The sequence below is a fragment of the Anser anser genome (genome assembly GCF_964211835.1).
Source record: "Anser anser genome assembly, chromosome: 3".
In the NCBI taxonomy this organism is placed as follows: Eukaryota; Metazoa; Chordata; class Aves; order Anseriformes; family Anatidae; genus Anser; species Anser anser.
Genome location: NC_139722.1, coordinates 73,621,014 through 73,641,642, shown reverse-complemented (window position 1 = coordinate 73,641,642; position 20,629 = coordinate 73,621,014). Strand labels below are relative to the sequence as shown.

Below are 20,629 nucleotides of genomic sequence, written 5' to 3'. Positions count from 1 at the left end.
TTGCTCTCTTGGAATCTGAACTCTAAATCAGGTCAGGCAGAGCATAGCAGTGAGATTGACTGGCCTTACCAGTTCCCAAAACTTTTGAGCAACTCCTCCTTACTCCTACTATTTTTTCCAGTTAGCTAAACTGCAATCCAAACCCTAGATCGTATGCAGTAAGTATCATGTGTTGACGGATCTGTCAAAAGGAAATAGAAGGCAGGGGAAAACTTACCCTAGTAAGTGTCTGATAATATTTCTGAAGATTTGTAAATATATTTGTCTTAGTTTTCTTTAGAAATTACTGAGATACAGACCAGGTTTCTACATGTAACCTGTCTTCTCTCCTGAGGCCAGGTTAATTCCTTTTACACACAGAAAGAATATACCAGAAGAGTGAATATCAATAGCCTCAGTGGGAATGATCTGTGTGTGCTGGGAAAGCTGTAGATAAATATGAGAAGTCAAAACTATTAGTGTTGACAATTATAGCTGTTATATCTGCACCGAGGAAGCTTCAGAGCTTGCTTGCTGCATCCTCTTTGAGCAAATGCTTGAATCAGGACAAGGAAGGAGTAAGGTCAAAAGTCCATATTTCCTTCCTTCCCCATTTGTCAGTCCACAATAGCTAGCTCAGTGTGAGCTGAGAAGTAAACTGCCTCATGAAAACAAAGAAAAGATGGGCAAAAATGAAGTATTAATGAGGGTTCCCAAGATATATGTCCTTTCATCCATTGTCTTTTTCCAGGAAGTTCTGGGACATATATGAATACAATATCACTATTTCATTAAATAAAAATTAGGCCTACCTGAAGAACAGAGAAAATGGCCACCACATTTTTTTTCTTCCAATGTATCTTCTTTTCAGAAGGCACTCCATGTTAGCATCACAAACAGCTTCCACAGGATTTTCAGAGATGGTATTCTAAAACAATATTGTGAATGCTCTTGCTTCCATTCCTACAGTACTCAGTACATTTAGGAGATAGATATATCTTACACATGTCAATATTTTATTGTCTTTGACTGTACTCTGTGCATCATTTGGGCATCAAGATCTAGAACTGAATCACAAAATCACATAATGTTTTGGGTTGGAAGGGGCCTTAAACACCATCCAGTTCCAACCCCCCTGCCATGGGCAGGGACACCTCCCACCAGACCAGGTTGCCCAAAGCCCCACCCAGCCTGGCCTTGAACACCTCCAGGGATGGGGCATCCACAGCTTCTCTGGGCAGCCTGTGCCAGTGCCTCACCACCCTCTGAGTGAAAAACTTCCTCCTAATATCTAATCTAAACCTACCCTCTTTCAGTTTAAAGCCATTACTCCTTGTTCTATTCCTACACTCCCTGACAAAGAGACCCTCCTCAGCTTTCCTGTAGACCCCCTTTGGTCACTGGAAGGCCTCTATAAAGTCTCCCTGGAGCCTTCTCTTCTCCAGGCTGAACAATCCCAGCTCCCTCAGCCTGTCTTCATAGGAGAGGCGCTCCAGCCCCTTGATCATGGCCCTCCTCTGGACTTGTTCTAATACTTCCATGTCCTTTTTGTGCTGGTGGCCTCAGAGCTGAACACAGTGCTCCTGGTGGGGTCTCATGAGAGCAAAGCAGCGGGGGGACAATCACTTCCCTCAACCTGCTGGCCATGCTTTTGGTGCAGCCTAGGATACAATCGGTTCTGTGGAAATGAAAAGTCATTATTTTGGTGAATGTCAGTCTTTCTAAGTTACACAGATTATTAGATCAGATGGATGAATGGGGGAAGATTATTTTCGAGTATTCCTGTAATTCCTTGAAAAAAAACAGGCACTAAGAGGACCAGTCAGCCTCCAAATAAACAATACAAAACTAATGAAAATGTATGCTGAGATTAACCAGGAAAGAGACACATAAAATTATTTGGAGAATTGCCAGAATCTTTTTCAGTAAATCTTTAGAATTTTCTGCAAACTGTTCCTGAATATTGTCCCAATTACAAATGGAGAACTGATTCTTCCCAAACTTTGTAATATCTTGTCCATTTTTACTACTTAATTTCTTTGTGGTTTTTTTTCTTCCTCTCCCCTCCACTCCACTCCACTTCACTCCTCCTCTCTCTTCCCCTCCCCTCCCCTCCCAATAAAAAAATCACAGTATGAATATTCTTATGCTGGTGGTTGTAAAAAATGAAAAAAAAAAAACCAACATAAGAAGAATGACATAAGCCATTGTAAAAAATGAAAAAAAAACCAACATAAGAAGAATGACATAAATAAGCCATTCTCGCTGACAGTAAAATTTACTGGTGGACGTTGCAAACTATTTTCTTCAGACTATCGAAGGAAATTAACTATTTTCCACACTTACGATCTACCAAGTCAGAGTATGTTCAATGAGATTTGCTAGCCCAAGGCTCATTCTTCTTCCCTTTGAATAGAGGTGCTGATGCAGAAGATGTTCTCAGGTAACTGCACCTTCACACTTATGCAAAGGTATTTGCCTTGAGGAGGAAAGGGTAAAATATTATCTGTAAAATGTAATAATATCAAGGAGTTGAAAAAATTGCTTTCTATAAAGAAATCTCTCTATTAAAACAGTAACTTCAGGGTGTTTTTGTTTATAAGATAATAATCATATCTTTGGTTGAGACTGAAGACTCATTCATTGGGAAGCACCCTCAAGTTATTGTTTGGATGAACATTTAAATTGAATATTCATATTTGAAAAGAAAGATGAGAAAAAGCATAAAACATAATGTTAATGTGGTGAAAGATAATTCTCTAGGAGCAAATGCACTTAATTTAGAGCTTCTATCTCCTGCTTCATGTTACATATTTCTTTCCTCTCTCACCTTCCCCCATTCTGTACCTTACCTTGTTTTCAAGTCTTCTTTTCTTCTGTACATGTTAACAAGACACAGTCTCAAAGTTAGTGTATCATGGTTTATTTTCAAAGTTAACTGGGAAGGAATAACTGAAATTTTCACAGTGGAAACATGCTGTATACAACAGTCTTAGTCCCTCCTGGAGTCCAAGGGATCAAAAAGGATTATGCATATGAGAGCATCCTTTAAGATGGTATCCAGTATTCTTTTCCTTCTGTGTCTTTACAGGGATTTCAACATTCACAAGAAGGCAAAAAGAGGTCATAATTCTGTTTTGCTTAGAGTGTTAGGAAACTTTAATTCTATGCATTTACAGAAAACATAATTTTCACAGGCTGTCTCCAAAGGTTTGGTTTGGGGAATGGAGGTGTGAGCCTAAGAATAAGAAAACAGAATAATTCAGTAAGCTCTGGTATTAAAAGCAGAGTCCCAGAATAAGCCTCTGCCAAAAATCTGTGCTATTAAACTCTCCACATGCAAATTACTGCTGCCTATTGGAGACAATACATGCTAACTCCTGAACTAAGCCCAGGAACTGTTTGGGACATTGCTATTTTGCAAGCCTAAAGCCATGCCAGGGCCCCCTCCAACAATTTAACATCACAGAAGATTGCATTCCAGTGGCATAAGAACATTTGCTGACACTGTTTATTTTACTAGCATAGATGTAGGGAGTAAGACTAAATAAGGTTTAAATCATTGGAAGAAATTGATGGGATCCTCAGAAACCAGGCAGGGAAATAAGAGGCCAGTGAGGCACAGAGGCATTCTGAGCACTTCATTTATTCTTCTTTAATTTGTGGAGGATCGCGTGGTGCTGCTTGCGTAGGCAGAGTTAGCCCTTCCTTCCTCCTCTTATTGTGATATCCCTTCATTCTCCCAACCTCATCAGTAACCCTGTGTTTCCTTGTTTGTTTTAATTTTATTTTTCTGAAAACCAAATCAGGCTAATTTCTGGCCATATGTGTCTAGTCTGTCAAAGTTGAATGTGTGTATTCACAAAGTCAAGAGCCTGTGAAATGGAGGCTCTTTGAGCAAAAGGGAGCATGTGGATTGCCTGCAATGTACAGTTTTGCCTTTGCTGTAATCCTGCTGAAATCTGGGGAGGGTGAACAAAGCATCTGCCTCTCTTTGTTAGCAAAAGGTAAGGCTACAAGTTACATAGTTTTTAGGAGGTGGAAAAGATGCAAAAGAGAGTATGGAGGAATCAGTTCACAGTACATTGGTGCTCTGCAGGCTACAGACTCTCAGAGTTAACATGTAAGGATGCTTCTCTGCCATTCCCACTGTGTTCCTACTGATGATTTTGGTCTTATTTCTGGTGTTCTACTAAGTGCAGTTGCAGTATGTGTTAAAAACCATGGTGAGCCTGATGCCAGGGCAGTCCTTGAACTTCCAGGGGCTTGTTGGGAGGAGCAGAGCCAATGCCTGAGCTCTGCAGAACCATGATGCAGAACCATCTGCTCCTGAGCTCTGCAGAACCATGGAAAGCCCTCCATGCTCTGCAGAAAGCAAAGACATTGCACACTTAAAATATCCTGGTCCTGGGGGTTGTTCTCATAGTCCCGCTGTCGATGGGCCTCGGGGTTTGGGTTAGGGCAGTATATGAGCTGCCTCTGTGGTTCACATTTGTCATCTTTTGCTTCCTTTACTGAGGTCTTTTCCTTTTCTCCCCAGCAGTGCATTAATAAGGTTTTAAAAGTACAGATAAAGGAAAATAAGCAGGTTCTACTGATCTTCTTTCAAAGCATGACTGATTTACCAGTTATTTGCTGTGCACAGAGCTCTATAGACAACTAGGCTGATAGATTACAGGAAAAGTTTCTTCTGCAGCCTAATCAGTGTCTGTTCTTTGTCTCAACATGGAGTTCAGACAGGGGGTGTCTGAGCAAGCGGGCACAGCTCTATTTAATTCAGGGCACTAATATAAGTATGCCAGTACATGTAACAGTTCCCTTGCCTGTGTCATCAGGTGGCAGATGCTGTTCCCAGGCACAGTGGTCGCAGATTTTACAGGCAATAATGCGTGTCACTTCCATAGTATGAGAAGAAATTTAACAACAGAGTTAACAGAAGCACTGCTGAAAGGAGCACTTGCCTTCATGTGTGCTAATTGTTAGCGTGCCTGTCCTCCCGTGTTCTGGTTTATTACTCTCAGACTGTTCCTGGGTTCTGGCTGTTTGGCACTGCTTTCCAACAGAAATAAGAAACATGAAAGCACATTTTAGAAGAAAATAACATAAGAAAGGAGAAAGTAGGTCAGATTTCACTTGCCAATGCCCCTTTAAGTTAACAGCTGTGGGTCAGAATACATTTTTATACGGAAGCACAGCCAGAAAATCTAAGCTCGTGCAGTGATGTCTCATGCTGTTTGTAACCTTCACTTTACAACCTTTGATGTGTTGTGTGGCAAGCGATCAAAGACACAAAACCAGAATATTTTTGTTGTTTTAATGGATTTAATATGTTAGCTTTTTGAGAATACCATATTTATATATTCTGTTTTGTTTAATTGACACAGTCTGTGTAAAGATTTATTTTTCATCAACCAGGAGGGGAAAAACAGGGATGTATATTTTTGCGTTCCTAAAACTCTATGAAAGATGGGTTCTTCTCTGTGGTATTCTTTATCATTCATTCTTTTCTCTTGTGAGGTCATGGTACCCATTTCAAATACCTAGCCCTTGTCTTAAGTATTTAGGAGTCTGTATTGTTACTTACAGGTTGCTCTCTGCAGTTGCAGGGTCAGTCTGTATATAGCATATATACTGTGGTCAGTCTATAATAGCATATTTCTCATTAAAAGACAGAATTGGTTGTTGTTTTTTCCTCCAAACTGCCTCTGTTCTAAAACAGAAATCACTGTGGCAATTTTCTATATTTTCTTTATTTATATTTTATATAAATAATAGCATGTTTCTAATAGAATTTAATGATGTACTCTAACTGGATATACTTGGAAGTATTTTTCATGGTAAGAAAACCATGCACGTAAAGCATGATAAACAGGAAGCAATTCTTGCAATAATCTTAAATAGGACAGTGGACTCTATGCCATAGAAAGGAAAACCAGATGTGGCACCAGCTTTGTATGAATTAGAAGACTATACTCTTCCTACACACGTGATGGATGAATGAAGTGGCTTCTTTAGGCATTGTAATTTTGGTCTCTTACAAGGGTAGAGACAAAACTGATTGAGTGCTACTCAGGGATAGTATTTCTGTTTAATTACTTCGATTGTTTATGAAGTATCAGAGAGCCTGTAGTGTCTACATAGCCTAAGTTTGCGTTTCCCATAATTTCACTTTTTACACATTTTATTCAGTGATTCATCTTTTCTTGAATGGTGCTTATCGATCTGACCTGTAAGTTAACAAAGATTCATTTTGGAATAGCAAAGAGATCCATTTATAAATGAAAATGATTTCATGGTACTTATAGAGAAAGCTTTTTGAAGTACAGGAAGATTGCCAACATGAAAAAATGTATTAGAAATGCACAAGTGTGTTATGATAAATATAGCACTCAAAGGTGGGGTTAAAGGCTGTGATATAGCTGTGTGCATTCAGATTTATTTGCTGCACAGAAATGAATCCCAAATGGCTATTTTTGCTTCACTGACTGTAATCCCAACAAGGCAGTCTTATAGACATCTGCTAAGGTTTTTGATTATTATTTGGTTAAGATTTTGAGATTGAGGTGAGAAAAATCCAACTGTCACCTAGAAATGACCTCGAGAGGGTTTCACAGATTTGTCTGACATGTTTTTCACAGATTTATACAGGCTTAGCTATAGTTCTCACTCCAAAGTGCTTCAGACTGCGGCTACTCACATTTTCTGAAAAATAATGGACTGATGTATGTGGTATGCTGTTTAACCTTTAGTCATTCAAGCTTTTTTTTCAAAATCTGAAGGGTAAAGCCTAAGAGATGGACAAATGCCTACCAAGTTGTTCTTAGGTAGGCATTGAAAGATATGTCAGTTAATCCATTGTCATATAATGCAAATAATTCCTGATACTAAGTAGCCCCTCATGTTCATAGCCACTGGACTCACTCTCAGTACATTAATAACAGTCATGAGATTTGGGGATATACTAGAACAATTTATTTCCCAGTGGGATTCTTATCTAAACAAGATCAAGTCTTCATATCTTTATTTAGCCAGTGCACTGTTGTAGTGTATCTGAGAATTATCTGTGCTTTTCTGCTTCTCAGTTAGGAGAAAGAGGAAGGAGCATGCAGACCAGACAGTGTTTCCATCCGTGCTGTTGTTGTGCCACGGTTATCCAACAGTAATAACACGAAGCAGAAACATTTAGGTTCTCTTTTCTTTTTCATTTAAGTAAATTCACGCTGATAAAATTCTAATGAAAAGGAATCAGAGCACAGGAGCAAGTGACTTATTATGGAAATTTTCTGTGATGCATTGTAATGGTGGATTTTCAATTTTTAAAAATGGTTACATTCCTAATTGGCGAACAAAAAAGACCAATTTATCCCTTGCTGTGAGAAACATTTTTCTTATATATTATTCTCATGAAGCCTCTAATTCAGCCAAACACATTATGTAAATGGAACCTATGAAATACCTTTTAAAATATACATCAGATTTACATTACTAGACTGTTATGTTAGATTGAGCAAGGGCCCTTGTTACACTATCTAACAAATTTTTTTACTTTCATAATATTCCTTTCTAAAATACATTGTGTTTGGTTCAAGCAAGGCTTCTATTAATAACTCTTGGGGTTATCCTAAATGAGTATTTACTAGCTCCACCCAAGCGTTGTGAACATAATCTCTACATTTTGGTCTTTACTGATCTCAGGAACAAAATTTTATATCTCTTTTAAACTAAAAGTGCTTTCTTTTGAAATAAAATCTGCAAATGTTGGAATGTAGTGACTGTTCTAATGCCAAATTAATTTGGATAAATCTGCATTGCATACAGATTACATTTCTGAAAGCCTTATGACACAGATACCATGGGCTGCAAAATTAACAGATTTAGTTGTGAAAGGTTGTGTTTCATGATACAGGCAGAACTCAGACTTATATGTAGTTAATATGCATTGCTTGCTAGTCTGATAGTGTTCAAATATAGCACAATTTAACGTTAATGTTTTTCCTAAAGATACAGTTTAAATGTGTACGTATATGGCTGTGCTCCTTGTGGAGAATATGGTTTGATTTCAAACAATTGTAATACATTAAGAAGCAAAATTGATATCACAAAATAATTTATGTTAGGAACTAATAGTGGTAGCTCATTTGCATAATGGAGTGCTATTAGTCTTGGTTTCCTACAAGTTTAGGTGGAAGTGTTAAAAACACCATTTTCATTTCTGGCCTGTTTTTTCAACAATACTCAACCAGTGAATCGCTCCTCACACAAAAGTTATATTTTGTCTTCAAAACGAAGGTCAGAGAAGTACAACTTTAGATCCAAGGAGCTTCCAGTGAAGCTAAAAAGATACTCAGATAGCACAGAAATAAAAACGAGCAATTAACCCTAAAGGAGAGAGATCCTTTAAAGCTATAAGCAAGTTTGATTGGTTTTGGAAGAAATCTTTGGGTTGTTTTTCTTAAGAGTACATTGACTGGTGAGCCATGGGGACTTCTGCACAGTAAGGACAAAATAACTGCTCCTCCAGCTCTTTCTTTAATGATTTTGGGACCGTTCAGAACTAAAAGATACATATCAATTTCTCATTTTGCCTTACAGCTGTCTTTAAAATTATTATTTGTTACATTCAGAACAGCAAGTGGGCAACTAATAAGGATTAGTAATGGGGAGGTTTTATTTAATTCAGTTTTTAAGCTTCTTTATTCAACAAAATCCTTAAAACATAGAGATTATGTTTTTAGAGATACCAACGCACACTGCCATGAATTCTATACTATGTGCAACTCTAAAGCATATTTTCATGGAAGATTAAATGCGTATATACAGTATTTGAAATTATTATTGATTACATTTTGTGGTTGTATTCCCACATTGAGGGCTTGGTGATTTAGTGTTTCAGTGGTTTTTCAAAGCATCGTCTAGCAGGATTTACAGAAGCTATAACAGTATTGCTAACTCTAATGATTTTATCACAAGTTCTGCTGAATTTGATGTATTTTAATACCTGACTCCCAGAGTACGGTGAATATGTGAGAATTCCAGATTTTATATTTCTATATAATTCTCTTTCCTCCTAGTTGCTGAAAAAAATTATCATTTAACCCATTTTAACCCATGTTTGCCCTCAGGGGAAAAAAAAAAAAAAGTATATTATTTCAGCATTTGGTTGGGAATCTCACCGATCTTTTCAGCTTAATGCATCTCGCTTTCTATTTTTCCATCTTTGGTGCTTGAGGTTGGAAGTACTCCTCAAGGAAGGGATAGGCAAACGGTATAGTACAGCACAGAGCACATGACTTTATCAAAGAGGTCATAGTCATTACTTTCACAGAATCATAGAATCACAGAAGGGTTTGGGTTGGAAGGGACCTTGAAGACCATCCAGTTCCAACCCCCCTGCCATGGGCAGGCACACCTCCCACTAGATCAGGTTCCCCAAAGCCTCATCTAGCCTAGCCTTCCAACTTTGGAATCGACAGTTAAAGTATGTCTATCCACAGTTAGCTGAAGTTAACATATAGCAAACAATAGGCTTATCACTATTTTCCATATGTAATGTTTACTATATTGCTCACTATATACTCATTCTGAGAAGGATTTTGTGAGCCACTGCCCCTCCTTGCTGAGGCCACTTCTGGGGGTTTCAGGGTACAGGCCAGCTCAGGAATAAAACCATTTTTCCTCACTTGTCCCAAGTGTTCTTCTTCTGCATTTCCGCAAGCAGTATCCTGTCAAGCTTGGGATACCCATATTTAGTTGTTTCCGTGTAGGCATCTGCATGTGTGGTGGGTGTTTGCTCCCATTATCGTCAGTGGAGTTTTCATCAGACAACAGAGCCAAGTGGGTGATTCAGCTCAGCCCAAAGCAGATAGCTGGAGGCTGATCAGCTCCAGGCTCCACTGAGTGCATTTACTATAGTGGGAATTTCTCACTTAGCATGTAGATAGATACTTATATATAGCACTGAAGTTTAGACATCTTGTTCACAATTGAATCCCATACCTCTCTCCAGAAGCTGAATTATTTTGCTTATTTTCACTAAGGGAGTGCTCTCTCTGTACAGTTCCGGTGGCTGGTTTGAGAGGCTGAAGGCACAGGGTGGTCTTCACAAAGTTCGGTTTACCTTTCCTAGCTGGTCACATTTCTACCTAATCCCACCTAGCTTCTGTTTGATGTTTTACCATATATGATCTTACCTCATCTCATACAAAGGATTTCTGTTCCTAACGTATTTTCCTTGATTTAGGTTCCAGTTTTCAGTACAGTAAATGGTTCCAGTTTCAAGTTTCAGTAAAAACTTGTTTCCTGTACCTTACAACTGTTTCATGTTAGAAACCATCTCTTTTTAAAAGTGCTGCAGTATGCCAGGCTAAATTCTGGCTTTATGTAGACACTAGTCTTGTCTACTACTAAGGAAAAATTATTACAAAATTCAAAGTTTGATATGAGGATTTTTGTGGAGTTTGGTCCACAGTATACATGGTAAAGTACTCATTCATCATTTTCACTGTTTTGTTTTTAACAGGAGTCCTGTGCTTGTGTTCCAGTGCATGCATCGCCATGTCATTTGCCTAGACTGTTTCCATTTGTACTGTGTGACTATGCTGAATGACCGTCAGTTCATCCATGACCTGGAGCTTGGTTACTCCCTCCCTTGTGTAGGTATGTCTTAGTGGGTTTTCTTTTCCAAAAGGAAATGGGATTTTGATTTCTTTTTTTTTAATTGCCAATTAATTTTGAGTATACCTATGGAGTTACACTCTTTCCAAAGGAGTTGTTTCATTTCGTGAAGGAAATATTTGAATATTGAAGTGATTCTTGCTGAGCATGTGAACTGGAATATTAACTGGATTCCAAAGGGCATTTCTTTCAAAATCGAATGCAGATTTTTATTTTTTTTTATATTAGAGTTTTATAATTGTGAAGTGCTAAAGGATAGCATTACACTACTGGTTTAAAAAAAAAATCCTTGACCTGCACATCTCCACTTTTAAGTGAAATAAGATGTTAATTTTCTTGGCCTGTCTTCAAGAGCTAATAAAAAAAGACTGCAATAGGAATTTCGAATAGCCTTCCTGTTGATGAAGTTATTGCTACTAATTGTCACTGCGTTGAAAGAGCTGTAGATCACCCTGAAAAAGTGGTAGATAATCTGTTTTAACTGAATAGGAAACAATGTTTGGCATAAGTAAAACAAAGACAACGAATCTGGAAGATATGTTTTGAGAATTGATTCCATTACACTGGTTCATGGACTGCAAAACTCAAAAATTTTACTTTGAAGAAGTATATTAGAATCTATTTTTCTTGTTGCTATATTTTCTTACATACATATATATTTGCAACAAGTTCTATGTACTGCTATGAGAATCATTTTCCAACATACTAGAAGCTGCATAGATGATGACTTTGCCTGAATGCCTGAACAGCTGTCAGGTAACTTTCAAATCAATACATGGGAGAAAAATTGTCAGTATTTCTTAACAGTGGCATTTACTCATTGTGAGAACATGCCTTAAGGATATTGTAAGTATACTAATAAGAACCATTAAAATTATTTATTATTAATAATTTCAGGAGTGGTCTATCAGTGGTCATCAAATCCCATTTCACTAGAATTACTGTTTATGTGCTGTTTACTCACCAGATCTCATTTTACTTCCCTCCCTCCTCAAATGCAGCTTGCTCTGCTACTGCATGTACACACTGATGTTGTACTAAACAACATTCTTTTTAGTAATGCGTAAGAAAACTTGTAATGGAGAACCTAACAGGAACTTTTCTACCCAGTGCTCTTTCCTTCACCATTACTGTAGCATCATGTGGTCAATCTGCACTAGATCTGTACTATAGATAGGGTTCAGCTGTCAGTCTAGTCTCAGATGTGTTATACTTTGTATTAAAATAGCTGAACGTGGAAATACTAAAGTATTGCTAATTTTCACATTTCAGAACTCCCCAAATGAAAAAGCTGTTTTCCAAATAATATAATAAAGTAGTTGTCATAGTGGTAGTTGTGGTAGTAGTTGTAGTAGTAGTAAGAATAAGAATAATGCAAGTGCTATAAATTTTGTCTCCATCCTCCAGCTAGTGTTAATATTACTTTCAAAATTGCCTGATGGGGTGCTGCCCTTTGCCAGTGAGATGTGCTCCAGTGCAGTGTAGTATAGAGATTCTTGAGTCAGAGGAGAATTGTAATTCTGAAGGAAAAGAAATATAGTTGTGCCAATACAGCATGTAGGACAGGCTTTTTGACACAGCTGGTAAACTGATGTGGACTGTCCAGGCAAATACTACTTCAGGACCTATGCTAGCATCGCTGCACAGTGCTTTTGGTGCTGTCCAGGCATACCTGTTTGCACCAGAGCCAGCCTGCTGATCTCTCAGAGGCATTGACATAATGTTGTGCTGACATGCTTTGTGTTACAGAGGTTCTCAGTCACAATCTCTAAGCGCTCAGCAGTTTTAAATATTATTCCATCTAAACCTAAAATTGATTGCTACCTCTGTCAGTTCTCTTTGTTGTGTTATCAGTTCTGTGTCAATAAAAGCATTTCTAAGCATTATTTTTACAGACTGCGTTGCAGCCTGAAGAGTCTGATCGGTGCTGTTGTAACTTCACTGCTTCCTTTCTGTAACTACCTTTAACCCAACTTTCTGGTGTGCGAGAGGTTTGGTTGTTTGTAGAATTTGGTTTTATTTGAGTTAGGAACTGATGAAAAAGTTACCTTTTGTCATTTGAGAAGGACAGGAGGCTGAGTTCCACACCTGTGAAGAAGAAAGATTGAGCTGCTAGTCCCTGTGCTCTTACTGTTCCACTACAAATCAGTTTAGCCTCCTTCATAGCTATGGATTCAGCAGCTTTCATCACCAATGAATTCAATTAAGAAACATTCAGAACAGTATCATGTGATTTGCTTTTCTACCTATCATGGCACTCCTACTGAATAGTGTAAGATTGCATTTTTGCAGTCTACAGTTCACAATCTTTGTTTTTGTAACTGCAATTTGCAGTTTGTATTTACATGTGAGGAAGATAAAGCAGTGTTTGACACAGCCTGCTCTAATTACCTCAGTGAAGCCTAAAATTATTTCCTCTTGATAGGAATGAATACCATGGGACATTGCCAAGAAATTACTTTTCTTTCTTATTGTGGCAATGTTGGTTTAATACACGTTATCTCTAACAGTGCTTGACTCAAAGTGAAATATATCTGAGCTTTATTGAAAGGTTGGATCTTGATTTAAGCCTGCTTGTAAAAGGAATACAAAACAAAGTTGTGTTTACTGTAATGAGCTTTATGTTGTAGTAGGTGACCAGGTGACACAGACTGATCAAGATCTTAGTCTATATTAATTCATATATTTTTAAACATTACAAACTAATGCTGGAGTGGTATTCATGGTGTCTTGAACAGAAAATACTAGTATTCTGGGTTTGTATGCTGTAAAAGTGATTTCAATTTTCTGTTTTCATATAATAGTTAATTTACTTAAAATCTAGCCCATTTTTTTAAGGCATATGTGCACACATTGCCCTAGAACTATAGAAAGTTTAGTTTTGTAATTAAGCCTATTTAAATTTTTTGCACTTCCAATTAGTTGTGTTCATTCTAGTGTTTTTGAAAAATAGAGATAACATAATGAACATAGCCTGCAGTTTCCATTAACATTTGACTCACTGTTCCAAATTTTTATCAAGGGAATGTACCAACATAACAAGATTTTTATATCTTTTATTGGATCAATCTAGAGGTGAAAGCACCATACACACAACAGAATAAAAATAAACAACAGCTGCTACAGCAAAGGGTCACTATGACAGACAAGATCAGTGTTATCACATATGTATGATAACTTGAGCTGGAAACGATCTAGGGATTGCACATAAATAGTGCTTCTCAAGTATGTTTAATATCTTGCTTCCTGGCACATATATGCCAGAAGGTGCATTTTGTAATTGCGTTCAGGTATTCTGTGGGGTTCTATCCTTGCTTCTCTCTTTTTTTTTTTTTTTCTTTTTCTCTTATTCACCCTAATTATGTAGAAGATAGTATGTGTTCAGAAAGCTATCCCATCTGAGGAGCTATGATATATCACCTTGATAATGCCATAACGTTGCTGCATTCCTATACAAAATGTGTCATTGCTGAGATTTTTGGACAAAGAACAAAATTCTTAATTCCTTAGTGCTTAGCTGCTAATCTAGTGCCCAGCAGTGCTACTCCAGCTGAGAACAGTCAGCATGGGAGAACTACAGCTCTGAGCACAGTAACTCTGGTGCATTGATAGGATTAGCTTCTCAGAAAATTGTGGCAGCAGCCCCATGGTTCAAACCCACTGTATCAGCTCAGAAAGAGGACTTATGGATAGAAGCTGGCTCTATTTCATCGGTCATTAGAATAAAAAAGTAAACGTTACAGATTATACTCTCTCTGCCCTTGTTAAATGCCAACAAAAATCTATCCCATCTCGCTGTGTGGTGTCTTGTATTAATGAGGCTTCATGCATAGAAATTTCCATGAGTGGTGACCTCCAAGTATCTTTGAAATAATTAATAAGGTGCTTAGAGGAACAGATTTGCATATGCATGAAAGATCATTTGTGGTTATTTAGTTACTGTGCAGGGCAAAGAATCTCATAGCATTACCTTGAAGCAGGAATTGTATACAAATATACAATGTATTACCCCATTGTATTACACATTCTTATGATCACTGTTTCACTTTTAAAATAGCATTACAGCATTAGGGGTCTTAGTCCCCAGGGTAAAATAAACTTCCATGGATCTTTGGGAGAAGGAAAGTTGGCGAGGCCAAGGAAAGGCAAGGTTTTGCACTGCTGTAGGCACTTTACAAAAATGTCTTTGCATCAGTTTATTTCTTATGAGTAGTCATATGCATGATGTATTTTAAATGAATCTGGATAAACAATGCAGATCTCCTGATGATTGTAAAGCACTATTGTATCTGGAAGTAATCTCATTTTACCGCATATATATAAATAAATGAGTGAAATTACCACCAATAGCTTTAAAGTATAACAAACTGCTTAAAGAGCCACATTCCATTGGAAGAAAGTTGCTGGGGAATGATAAAAGAGGCGTGTGTTTTAAGATTTATTTTTTTATCCCCATTAGATTCTATTTGTATATTAACAGGGATGTTTCTATTCCTGTGGAGGATGTCAAAGCAGTGGTGAATCTCTGAATCATCTTTCAAAATTGTAGTACCCAAAAAGAAAAGGGGAGAATAAATAGACAGTCAAAGCAAAGTTTGCAAGTAAAGGAAGGAGGAAAGCCGCATTTGATTTGATTGCTCCAACTAGTCTGTTTGAGTCTTTTTTGCTATAGACAAAATCCCTGCTACATTTAGGAAGGTGTGTGTGTTTCTGTGCAAGGGATTTTAAAGTGGCGGTCTGTGATCTACAAACAGAGCCTTCTCAAGAATATTATGAGGAGGTAGACAGTGGGTCTAAAATCAAAGAGTGCAGCAGTTAACACAAGAAACAGGATTTACCTGGTATGAAGCCTCAATACAGGAACAGTTTCTGCAATTTGTGTTCTCCTGCTTAAAAAGTATTTAAAGTAACATAGGAAATGGCATTTTACTATTAGAATAATAAAATACGAGAGATTGAAAGCAGACACATTATGTTAAATTCCTGACAGCTTTAAACTTTTTGTAATTTCTTGTTTGTATGAAATATCTGAGCATACAGAAGCAGGCGTAGGAGGCTGGAAAAATGCTTTTTATTCTTTACATATTGTACAACTTAGGAGAGGCTTTTTCCACTCCAAGGAATTAATAAACAAGCAATTACAGTTCTCAGAGTGTTTGTGGTGACAGCTCTAGTTGTGTTTTTCGTTTTCCAGTATTGCCCATGATAGGGAAAATGCAGATATGCAACCATGCTCTCTATTCATGTTCTTAAAGGGATACCTGAGCATCTTTTGGAAGGGCATTTGGAAATAACTGACTTTTTTTCCCCATCTTTCCTGGATGTTTTCTGTCATTAATTTCCCATGGATCTGGCTGAACTCTACTATCTAGGCTAAGGAAGGCTTGTATGCCTACTTGTCCTCATCTCATTGTCCTCAGTGTAAGCTGGTTATTCCTTCTACAGAGGGAATGCAAGGACTGCTGTGGTGAAGGGCATCACTGTAGAAAAACAAAACCTTTTTATCCTCTCATTCCTGGAAAGTTCTTCATAAAAAGCAGATTATACAAGTTAATACATTCCTGCATTTGTTTGATGAACAGTGAACCTTAGATCATTTCCCTATGTAAAAATAATTTAGATGTTCAGCCTACTCATTAATTCTGACCATATCTTCCCTGCGTATTATGGGCAGAATAAGTATTTACTCTTTCTGTAAATAAAATCATCAATAGGTCAGGCAGAGTGAGAATTTCATGATCTGTTGCTGATATACAGAGGGCTTCTACTCTGTCAGTTCAAGCTAAACTCACAGACTGATCACTGAAAATGTCTCACCAGAAAACAGATCCTTCTTTGGGTGGGGAGGATTCTGCCATATCAGCACTATGACTGAAATTATTATTTCCTAGATGAGGCAGAAAGATGAGAGAAGAAAGAGCAAACTATGAAAGATTATACAATGAGATAGTGAGATGACCATCTTTCCTTAACAATTTATCGTTCCTTTTAAGATACTCTAAATTTCTTAGAAGCAATGAAAGAAAATTTAAATAATTTTGAGCTTTTCACAAAAGTAATATTGTATGAAAATGATGTGCTGTTGCTTTTATCTCATCTAAGGCAAATTCCTGATACGTCTGCATTGCACTTTTAGCGAGAGGTTTCCCTTCTTCCTGTTGACATTCATACAATCACAGTTCTTTGTTATTCATGTTATGGTACTTTGAACATACTGCATTGACTTAGATGTTAGTTATATTTCTTAGTAAGAGGCAATGTCTTTCCCTTTGGGCTTACCATCTGAGTGGCAAAAGAAGGGAAGAGAAGCAGAAGTGACACGTCAGCTAGAGGTTACACAAGAGATCATTTACTGAGTTTGTATTGGAAGCCAGGTACAGTGACCCTTCTTACAGTGCTTTTCCTAGGAACATATTGCTTCTTTTTTCACCTCTAATATGTTTTAAAAGTAGATTCCTCTGATTTCCTTTCTTTTAACTTTCTACAGACTCTTGATTAATAGACTAAGATGAGAAGTGATTTCTTCTATAATACTGTATGTGCACAGAACAAGTGGCAGAGATCTGTGCAGCACCCTGGAGGAGAGAGCCTTACTGACAAAAGGTCATCCACATCACCGCATTCTTTTTAAAATTGTCAAAAGTTTATCAGATAATACAGCTAGACTGCCTTCTACCCTGATCTAGTGGGTGAAGCTAACCTTATTCCACTAACTGTAAGTTTATTCCAACCAGACTTTACCAGAGAAGTGAACCAAAAGCATGTAGATAAATCAGATTTTTACTTTCAAGGGGTAATTGAATTTGCAGTGGTTTCCTGAAGAACTTTTTTAAAATTTAAATTTAAATGTACATTCTCCTCTTAGTGTGAGCATAAAATAAACATGAACCAACAGTGTATCGAGAATTTTTTTGTGGTCCTTTACTAGCAGAAGCACAAGAGTCTAGCACAAAGGACATGGCTGAAAGTCACAACAGCTCCTTCATGTCTATTTTCAGTGTTGACTGAAGTTCAAGTTGCAACATCTGAGATTTGTCCCCTCAAGTCTTTGCTCTGTTTCTGTAACAGAAGATTGCCAACTCCATATCTAAACAGTCTCAAAATCTTCAGAACAAGTGGAGCTTGACATGCTTGAGGCAGGCATTGAATTCTTCTCCAGGAACAGCTTACAGTGAAATCATACCACATGATTCTTTGAGTTGCCATAATTAAATTCAGCATGAGCTTTCTTACCATAGGTGTTTTTCTCCCTTATCTCTTACTAGTTCTTCTGCTGAAATATATTTAATTTTTAAATTACATGGAGATGACAGTGCATGTAGGCTCGTTCCAGTTAGTAATACCAAAGGGCAAGAGATAATGAAAAAATCTTGCTTAGAAATTAATTGGCTCTAAAAGGAACTAGGAATGATCTTTCAAAGCAGACTTCTTTTCATATAGAAAAAGTTGCCCAGTGTCAATGTAAAATACACATACTGAAACAGTGGCAGAATATGGGCAGTAGATATCTGTCTTTCACTACTATTTCCTGCTGAAGTGGAGGTGAATTTTTGTCTCAACTGGGGTCAGTGAGAGCTGTGATTTATCCTTGGAAATGAAGGATATTCGTTCTGACTGAAAGTGCTTCTGCCTATAGTGGTTTATCTGATAATAATCACTTGATGTGGGTATAACAACCTTTGACTGGGTTGAGTCACTTTTAAGCCTCCATCCAATTGAGACATGCATTAAGACATGTTGGTGATTATTCAAGGAACGAAAGAAAAAAGATCTGAAGAAGGAGGTTGGGTAAAACGGTGAAATAATGCCTCCAGCTTCTCTCACATTTTCATATGCCTGGGAATTTAGCCTTTAATCACAGTAGTTCAGTGGTTTACATGTGAACTATTCTTCCACAGACTGAAGACATCTGGGTGTTTGTCCTGAAAATGTCCAATGGACTGTAGAAGATACTAATTTTTATAGCTGGAATGTGTTTGAGAAGTTTAGCTTGTACTTTCAGAATAGCAGGAAGAGAAGCTGACCCTTCATGCTTGGATAATTGCAGATTTCCTGAGAGATCAGTTTGTATCTGAGCAGAGGGTCTCTTTCAGTGTAGCACCATCTCTAAGGTGGGTTCTGCAAGCAGCAGCCTTTGTAAGAATTCATTAATGTCTGCTACCTAATATACTCCATAAATAAGTTGCTGGGACCAACTGTGGCACATTCAGCATGTGTTTAGTCTCTGAAGCCTGGTGATTAATATTCCCCAAGTCACTTTCTGAGCTTTGGTCTCCCACATGGCAGCATGTAGAGCTGCTGCCACATCACAGAACCAGCTAAGGACATTTTCTTTCAACAAGGAGTTGGCTTTAATTAAATTTCTGTGTCTGGAAAGTGAAAATCTAATTTTCTTTTTGACATTTTCTATATTACTACTTAGACAAAATTATGAAAATAATTAATCCCCGTGAAGCAGACATCAGCATTATAAGAGGTACAAAAATATTGCATATAAATAATACTACTAATCACCAATCTGTTATAATTTATTGATGCAAGTTCTTATTAAAACTCTTAAATCAGATTTGTTCTTGATATAGCAGATGTGCCAAATGATTGCACAATGTAGGTGCAAGTGAGGGTTATAAAAAGTAACATGGTTCAAACTGCACATCAATATATTTTATCTCTACAGAGATATATTTAAAGAAAAGAAAGAAATGGCGGAACGGGGATAAGGTGTATTATTTAGTAAGGAAATTTTCATTCTGTATCGGGTTCAAATACAGGCCACCATAGCGGTGGCTGAAATTGGTGATGGTTGAAAGGTAGGTCTGTAGGCAGTAACTTGGTGTCCTCATTCTGGTCCTTGGAGAATCTGTGTTCATGTTCCCAAAGACATCATGTCAGCTGCTGTCAATTGATAGCCTGGTTCTCTTTCCTAAGAATGTAACAAATGACCTTGTAAGCATGGAAATCAAACTTCCTCCTCATAGCTAAAGCACTTTGTGGAAATTAAAAGTGAGGGTGGAACAACATGCTGCCACTTCCACTGATGAAATGCCACTGAGATGCAATCTTCAGTGCTTTAAACTAAAGTCCTTTCAAACTAACTAAGGTCCTTTCAAACGAACTAAAAATAAAATGTTTACGAAATCTGAGCACCTGCACATTGCATTTTGTCAGTCTCTAAACCGATGTGATGCATCAGGTATTGACCATGATACTTCAGTACTTTCACTTAGAACTTGGTACCATAGGCCAATTTCAAGAACTGGTCTTTGGATATTGCAATTGTAATCTATCTGCTTGTGATTTTTTTTTTTTTTTGGACTCTTTGGAACCGACATTACACAAAGTGGGTAGATAGAGCACTGGCACTGAACACAGGTAGTTGAGAGAAGACCATGAGAACAGGTAGTGGTCTAAGTAAGTTTGGATTGCAGGTTCACAGGCTATTACAATAAAATACTAAACTATCACACTATTACTTACACAGATTTGTCAACTGTATGATAACAAAGTAGTTTATTTGAAAATAAGAGTCTTTAAGAAAAAAAAAAATGTGTTTAAGCAGATGGTGGGTTTTAGTAAGGTCTTAATAAGAAATTATTCAGAGGCTTATAGTTAGCTTTTTTTTACTTTGCTGCCTGATAAATTTGGGCTAGTTTAGAAGTGTTTATATTTCACTTTCCAATTCTAAAATATAAAGTAGCTTCATTATTTCAGTGAAAGTAACAGGACAATAGCTTCTGCCAGAACATTTAATACCGCTGTATTTACTGCAGTGCTTTATATTTTACCCTTTAAATATGTGTAAGGACACTATCGTCGCAATTTGCAGAATTTAGGTGGATAGCATGGCTGGAGAAAATCAGAGACACCTTCTAAAAAGGAACTTTCCTAGTATTTAATTCAATCTGAATCATAGCCAAGGTAAAGGATAAAAAGCAGAAGAGAGACAGTTTGTTAAGAATGACAGTGGAACTTATAT

General features: G+C 37.4%; 1 protein-coding gene across 3 annotated transcripts in view; it reads left to right on the top strand.

Moving 5' to 3' along the window:
* Positions 1–20,629, top strand: part of PRKN (parkin RBR E3 ubiquitin protein ligase) — a 758,368-nt gene that overhangs the window by 457,690 nt on the left and 280,049 nt on the right. For all 3 annotated transcript variants that reach the window (XM_083830275.1, XM_083830274.1, XM_083830276.1), the window contains one exon: positions 10,499–10,635. In XM_083830275.1, the coding sequence (XP_083686401.1) occupies positions 10,499–10,635 (137 nt within the window). The remainder of the gene's footprint in view (positions 1–10,498; positions 10,636–20,629) is intronic.